The sequence below is a fragment of the Bufo bufo genome, chromosome 8 (genome assembly GCF_905171765.1).
Source record: "Bufo bufo chromosome 8, aBufBuf1.1, whole genome shotgun sequence".
In the NCBI taxonomy this organism is placed as follows: domain Eukaryota; kingdom Metazoa; phylum Chordata; class Amphibia; order Anura; family Bufonidae; genus Bufo; species Bufo bufo.
Genome location: NC_053396.1, coordinates 62,604,596 through 62,612,844, shown reverse-complemented (window position 1 = coordinate 62,612,844; position 8,249 = coordinate 62,604,596). Strand labels below are relative to the sequence as shown.

Genomic DNA, 8,249 nt, shown 5'->3' with positions numbered 1-8,249 from the left:
AGGCAGCTATCTCCTCCTCTAGCAGGGTAATCCTTTACAGGCAGCTATCTCCTCCTCTAGCAGAGTAATCCTTTACAGGCAGCTATCTCCTCCTCTAGCAGAAGAAGCTGTATCCTTCACCTTTACCTTGGCAGAATGTTACATCGGGAAGTATGATTACATGGCATTAATACAATTCAGGTTCTTGGCAGGAGGTGAGGAACATTTTTGCATCTAAATATTTGCTCCTTTTGTATTCTACTGGCCAAAAACTGATTTTTTTCACCCCGAATCCTGACCAGATGTGAGCACAAAGATCCACTTTGGCATTTAAAAGCAGCTCCTCCCCTTCACATTTGGTACCTCCCAGAGAAAAAGTGGATTTCACCAGATTTTGACCTCCCTCTGCTATCATGAAAATAATACTGGTGTCCCTGTAATATTGAGGGAAACCATCTGATTTGTTAATGATCTGTATTTGAGAAAAGTCTTTGTGTTTTGCGTAGATAAGTCTTTAAAGAGGACCTTTCACTAGAATAAAAAATCTAAACTAAGCATACAGACATGGAGAGCGGCACCCAGGGATCTCCCTGCACTTACTATTGTCCCTGGGCGCCGCTCCGTTCTCCCGGTATAGGCTCCTGTATCTTCATATGTTCGGCTCAACTGGGTGGAGCCTGCCGGCGTCTCCTTCTCCCAGGCTGTAGCGCTGGCCAATCGCAGCGCTCAGCTCATAGCCTGAGAGTTTTTTTTTTCTCTCAGGCTATGAGCTGAGCGCTGCGATTGGCCAGCGCTACAGCCTGGGAGAAGGAGACGCCGGCAGGTTCCACCCAGTTGAGCCGAACATATGAAGATACCGGAGCCTATACCGGGAGAATGGAGCGGCGCCGCTCTCCATGTCTGTATACTTAGTTTACATTTTTTATTCTAGTGAAAGGTCCTCTGTGTCCTGTACAGCATCTTCAATCAAAGTCTCCCTTCGTTGACAGATAAATAAGGCCACCATACAGTGCCCAACTAAGGCTAAGTTCATATGTTGTTTTTTTATATATACCTGATGTATACATTTTTCCATGAAAAAGTTTGCGGAAATTATCATGATTTTAGGGATGGGCAAATCAATTCTAACCAAATTGATGCAGTAGCAAAAGCTGTTCTCCGGTGAGGGGCTGTCCCCACAGGTGAATAAGCACCCAACTGTCTGTTGATTGACAGGGCTGGACATCTAGTTTGTCCATAAAAAAATATTGTCTGTCTGTGATTTTGGGATAGGTTGTCCAGAAAAAAGAAAAATTCTGGTTGGAAATCCTGGTATCTGATTGGTGGGGTCCGACACCTGGGATCCCTGCTGATAGCTGTTTGAGCCGCAGCCTTCTCTGCTTTTCCTAGGCCAGTGACATACCTCCCAACTTTAGAAAACAAGGAAGAGGGATAGGCAATTTTTTTCCGCACTAGACCAAGCGTCTAACTCCATCCAAAACATAACTAAACACCTAATCCCACCCATTCCCCTAAATCCCCACATATAGTAATTATTCCCCCTTTATGCCACCACAGTAGTTATGCCAGCATTGTGTTCCCTTTACAGATTATGCCTAGATATGTGCACCCTCACAGTAATATGCTTAGGACTGTGCCAGCTCACAATAGTTAGGCCCCTCACAGTAATATGCCCAGCTGTGCCCCCTCAAAGTAATATTCCCAGTAAAGTGCCCCCTTCACAGGTAGTAAAAAAAAAACAAAAAAAACTCCACATACGCCGTTCCCCAGCAGCAGGATACACCGAGCTGCAGGCCAGCCCCGCCCCCTGTCCAGACCAGCAGATAGGGGGAGGAATGATGGAGCAGAGAGTGGATTACCTATGGAAGCAGAGCTGGACATAGCTCCCCGGTACCGGGACCGCCACTGAAATCCAGGACTGTCCCCAAGGATCCGGGACAGTTGGGAGGTATACATGGCCTAGGTGCAGCTCACTTGAATGGGGCTGAGCTGCATTACAAAGCACATCCGCTATACTATGTATGGTGCTGTGCTTAGTGAGCTGGAGTGCTGGTGCTTTCTCTAACAACTGATCAGCAGGGGTCCCGGATGTTGGACCTCCACCAATCAGATCCAGACAATATGTCATCAGTATAAAAATCTCGGAAAACACTTACTGCTGTTCAATTCCCACCCTTGGTACAGTACTTCACACAAACACATAGGAGCTTCCTTTTTCATGCAAACTTTTAAATAGCTAAGGCAACTTTCACACTAGCGTTAGAGGAATCCAGCAGGCAGTTCTGTTGCCAGAAATGCCTGCCGGATCCGGAAATCCGAGTGCAAACGGCTACCATTTGTTTCCGGATCCGTTTGACAAATGCATTGAAATACCGGATCCGTCTCTCCGGTTGTCATCCCCTTGAAAAACGGATCCGGTATTTCTTTTTCACATTTTTAAAGGTCTGCGCATGCCGTTTTTCCAGAACACTTGGTACCGGATCCGGCATTAATATATTTCAATGGAAAATAATACTGGATCCGGCATTCCAGCAAGTGTTCCGGAATTTTGGCCGTAGAAAATATGCAGCATGCGTAAAAGATCATTGTGCTTTTTGGTTTGGTGGTGGGTGCTACACTGAACAATGCAACAGGAAACTCAGACGGAAATGGAAACGTTCCCTGTACACATAACCAACTGTACACATCCCTGCTGCTACCGAGTCACTACTTCTCCAAAAGCTGCAAGCAGGAGGCCATTTTTGCGAAGACCATAACTAAGCATTACTAAGGCAATTCCCTCTCTGGCAGCAGTACAGCTGTTGGTAAGCTGTCACAGAACGACTTGGAGGAGCCTCCGGTTGGTGAAGTCATGTCACGTGCTACAGTTACTCGCCTACCTGTGTGGTAGTGTCTAAACTCCATGCGCTATCAGGTCCTTATGACGTCTCAAGGACACATAACATTTTTAAAAGTGACAATGCGTCTCACCGTAAACACTATTATTAGGCTTAGTTATTATTTTTATGATATATTACTCATCTTTATTACTACAGCGTGTGGGATGTAGATATTACCCACGTGACTTTAGCATGTCACTTGACCCTGTGACGTCACGACGAGGTCCTTACGGCTCATGGAGGTTAGACGCTACCCTTCCTGTGTGAGGTAAGCCTAGGACGTATATCATATATTGTAATGCCCGGCTGTGTCTCCGGCAATGGCTGCTGTGACTGGATGAAAACGTGTGTGGCATCTCCTTTGTCCGTGTGGGTCGTCTCTGTAGGTGCTGCTTTTGGCTCCAGTGAGGATACGTGTCTGAGGCAGTCTAGCGCCTTGCATGTCTTCAGGTAAACAGCAGAGGAGTTTTTGGGAGGTGTAAGCTCTGCCTGGAGGTCCCCTTGGCCCCCTCCATGCACATGATGATTTCGCTCACTTCTTCTAGGATAATAAAACCGTCTGCATCCGTTATGAACAGATCCGGTTGTATTATCTCTAAAAAGACGGATCCGGCACTAAAACCGTTGTTAGGCTACTTTCACACTTGCGGCAGAGAGATCTGGCAAGCAGTTCCGTCGCCGGAACTGCCTGCCGGATCAGGCAAAATGTATGCTAACTGATGGCATTAGTAAGGGCTCTTTCACACTTGCGTTGTCCGGATCCGGCGTGTACTCCATTTGCCGGAATTACACTCCGGATCCGGAAAAACGCAAGTGTACTGAAAGCATTTGAAGACGGAACAGTCTTCAAAATGCTTTCAGTGTTACTATGGCACCCAGGACGCTATTAAAGTCCTGGTTGCCATAGTAGTAGTGGGGAGCGGGGGAGCAGTATACTTACAGTCCGTGCGGCTCCCGGGGCGCTCCAGAATGACGTCAGAGCGCCCCATGCGCATGGATGACGTGATCCATGTGATCGGGGCGCCCTGACGTCACTCTGAAGTGCCCCGGGGAGCCGCACGGACGGTAAGTATACTGCTCCCCCGCTCCCCGCTACACTTTACCATGGCAAACAGGACTTTAGCGTCCCGGCAGCCATGGTAACCATTCAGAAAAAGCTAAATGTCGGCTCCGGCAATGCGCCGAAACGACGTTTAGCTTAAGTCCGGATCAATGCCTTTCAATGGGCAAAAATTCCGGATCCGGCATTGCGGCAAGTGTTCCGGATTTTTGGCCGGAGCAAAAAGCGCAGCATGCTGCGGTATTTTCTCCGGCCAAAAAACGTTCCGTTCCGGAACTGAAGACATCCTGATGCATCCTGAACGGATTTCTCTCCATTCAGAATGCATTAGGATAATCCTGATCAGGATTCTTCCGGCATAGAGCCCCGACGACGGAACTCTATGCCGGAAGAAAAGAACGCAGGTGTGAAAGAGCCCTAAGACTGATCAGGATCCTGATCAGTCTTAAAAATGCCTGATCAGTCGAAAAAATGCATTGAAATGCCGGATCAGTCTTTCCGGTGTCATCCGGCAAAAACGGATCCGGCATTTATTTTTTCACCTTTTTTCAGTCTGCGCATGCGCAGACTGGAAGGACGGATCCGGCACTAATACATTCCTATGGGAAAAAATGCCTGATCCGGCATTCAGGCAAGTCTTCAGTTTTTTTAGCCGGAGATAAAACCGTAGCATGCTACGGTTTTCTCTTTTGCCTGATCAGTCAAAACGACTGAACTGAAGACATCCTGATGCAAACTGAACGGATTAGGCTACTTTCACACTTGCGGCAGAGAGATCCGGCAGGCAGTTCCGTCGCCGGAACTGCCTGCCGGATCAGGCAAAATGTATGCTAACTGATGGCATTAGTAAGACTGATCAGGATCCTGATCAGTCTTAAAAATGCCTGATCAGTCGAAAAAATGCATTGAAATGCCGGATCCGTCTTTCCGGTGTCATCCGGCAAAAACGGATCCGGCATTTATTTTTTCACCTTTTTTTCAGTCTGCGCATGCGCATACCGGAACGACGGATCCGGCATTCCGGTATTCTGAATGCCGGATCCGGCACTAATACATTCCTATGGGAAAAAATGCCTGATCCGGCGTTCAGGCAAGTCTTCAGTTTTTTTAGCCGGAGATAAAACCGTAGCATGCTACGGTTTTCTCTTTTGCCTGATCAGTCAAAACGACTGAACTGAAGACATCCTGATGCAAACTGAACGGATTACTCTCCATTCAGAATGCATGGGGACATACCTGATCAGTTCTTTTCCGGTATAGAGCCCCTGTGACGGAACTCTATGCCGGAAAAGAACAACGCAAGTGTGAAAGTAGCCTAACTCTCCATTCAGAATGCATGGGGATAAAACTGATCAGTTCTTTTCCGGTATAGAGCCCCTGTGACAGAACTCTATGCCGGAAAAGAACAACGCAAGTGTGAAAGTAGCCTTAGGGCTCTTTCACACTTGCGTTCTTTTCTTCCGGCATAGAGTTCCGTCGTCGGGGCTCTATGCCGGAAGAATCCTGATCAGGATTATCCCCATGCATTCTGAATGGAGAGAAATCCATTCAGGATGTATCAAGATGTCTTCAGTTCCGGAACGGAACGTTTTTTGACCGGAGAAAATACCGCAGCATGCTGCACTTTTTGCTCCGGTCAAAAATCCTGAACACTTGCCGCAAGGCCGAATCCGGAATTAATGCCCATTGAAAGGCATTGATCCGGATCCGGCCTTAACCACTTAAAGAGGACCTTTCATCAGCATCAAGTATGTAAACTGAATATACATACATGGAGAGCGGCGCCCAGGGATCCCCCTGCACTTTATGACTTTACCGGAGCCTGTAACCGGAGAACGGAGAGGCGCCCGGGGATAATAGTAAGTGCAGGGGGATCCCTGGGCGCCGCTCTCCATGTATGTATATTCAGTTTACATACTTGATGCTGATGAAAGGTCCTCTTTAACCACCTCAGCCCCCAGTGCTTAAACACCCTTAATGACCAGGCCACTTTTTACACTTCTGACCTACACTACTTTCACCGTTTATTGCTCGGTCATGCAACTTACCACCCAAATAAATTTTACCTCCTTTTCTTCTCACTAATAGAGCTTTCATTTGGTGGTATTTCATTGCTGCTGACATTTTTACTTTTTTTGTTATTAATCGAAATTTAACGATTTTTTTGCAAAAAAATTACATTTTTCACTTTCAGTTGTAAAATTTTGCAAAAAAAAACGACATCCATATATAAATTTTGCTCTAAATTTATTGTTCTACATGTCTTTGATAAAAAAAAAATGTTTGGGTAAAAAAAAAAAATGGTTTGGGTAAAAGTTATAGCGTTTACAAACTATGGTACAAAAATGTGAATTTCCGCTTTTTGAAGCAGCTCTGACTTTCTGAGCACCTGTCATGTTTCCTGAGGTTCTACAATGCCCAGACAGTACAAACACCCCACAAATGACCCCATTTCGGAAAGTACACACCCTAAGGTATTCGCTGATGGGCATAGTGAGTTCATAGAACTTTTTATTTTTTGTCACAAGTTAGCGGAAAATGATGATTTTTTTTTTTTTTTTCTTACAAAGTCTCATATTCCACTAACTTGTGACAAAAAATAAAAAGTTCTATGAACTCACTATGCCCATCACGAAATACCTTGGGGTCTCTTCTTTCCAAAATGGGGTCACTTGTGGGGTAGTTATACTGCCCTGGCATTCTAGGGGCCCAAATGTGTGGTAAGGAGTTTGAAATCAAATTCTGTAAAAAATGACCTGTGAAATCCGAAAGGTGCTTTTTGGAATATGGGCCCCTTTGCCCACCTAGGCTGCAAAAAAGTGTCACACATCTGGTATCTCCGTACTCAGGAGAAGGTGGGGAATGTGTTTTGGGGTGTCATTTTACATATACCCATGCTGGGTGAGAGAAATATCTTGGCAAAAGACAACTTTTCCCATTTTTTTATACAAAGTTGGCATTTGACCAAGATATTTATCTCACCCAGCATGGGTATATGTAAAAAGACACCCCAAAACACATTCCTCAACTTCTCCTGAATACAGAGATACCAGATGTGTGACACTTTTTTGCAGCCTAGGTGGGCAAAGGGGCCCATATTCCAAAGAGCACCTTTCGGATTTCACAGGTCATTTTTTACAGAATTTGATTTCAAACTCCTTACCACACATTTGGGCCCCTAGAATGCCGGGGCAGTATAACTACCCCACAAGTGACCCCATTTTGGAAAGAAGAGACCCCAAGGTATTCGCTGATGGGCATAGTGAGTTCATGGAAGTTTTTATTTTTTGTCACAAGTTAGTTTTTATTTTTTGTCACAAGTTAATGGAATATGAGACTTTGTATGAAAAAAAAAAAAAAAATCATCATTTTCCACTAACTTGTGACAAAAAATAAAAAATTCTAGGAACTTGCCATGCCCCTCACGGAATACCTTGGGGTGTCTTCTTTCCAAAATGGGGTCACTTGTGGGGTAGTTTTACTGCCCTGGCATTTTCCAGGGGCCCTAATGTGTGGTAAGTAGGTAAATGACCTGTGAAATCCGAAAGGTGCTCTTTGGAATGTGGCCCCCTTTGCCCACCTAGGCTGCAAAAAAGTGTCACACATCTGGTATCTCCGTACTCAGGAGAAGGTGGGGAATGTGTTTTGTGGTGTCATTTTACATATACCCATGCTGGGTGAGAGAAATATCTTGGCAAAAGACAACTTTTCCCATTTTTTTTATACAAAGTTGGCATTTGACCAAGATATTTATCTCACCCAGCATGGGTATATGTAAAAAGACACCTCAAAACACATTCCCCAACTTCTCCCGAGTACGGAGATACCAGATGTGTGACACTTTTTTGCAGCCTAGGTGGGCAAAGGTGCCCAAATTCCTTTTAGGAGGGCATTTTTAGACATTCTTCTCACACTTTGGGGCCCCTAAAATGCCAGGGCAGTATAAATACCCCACATGTGACCCCATTTTGGAAAGAAGACACCCCAAGGTATTCAATGAGGGGCATGGCGAGTTCATAGAAAAAAAAATTTTTTGGCACAAGTTAGCGGAAATTGATTTTTTTGATTTTGTTCTCACAAAGTCTCCCTTTCCGCTAACTTGGGACAAAAATTTCAATCTTTCATGGACTCAATATGCCCCTCAGCGAATACCTTGGGGTGTCTTCTTTCCAAAATGGTGTTATTTGTGGGGTGTTTGTACTGCCCTGGCATTTGAGGGTCTCCGCAATCATTACATGTATGCCCAGCATTAGGAGTTTCTGCTATTCTCCTTATATTGAGCATACAGGTAATGAGATTTTTTTTTTTCCGTTCAGCCTCTGGGCTGAAAG

General features: G+C 45.2%; 1 protein-coding gene across 2 annotated transcripts in view; it reads left to right on the top strand.

Annotated features, from left to right (window-relative positions):
• Positions 1–2,958: 2,958 nt before the first annotated feature.
• LOC120977987 (H(+)/Cl(-) exchange transporter 5) overlaps positions 2,959–8,249 on the top strand; it is a 216,644-nt gene continuing 211,353 nt past the window's right edge. The window contains exon 1 of one of the 2 annotated variants that reach the window (XM_040406194.1): positions 2,959–3,126. Coding sequence is in view for 1 of the 2 variants with exons in the window: in XM_040406193.1 (XP_040262127.1) it covers positions 3,299–3,308 (10 nt within the window). In the remaining variant the exon portion in view is untranslated. The other variant, XM_040406193.1, reaches the window with a different exon arrangement.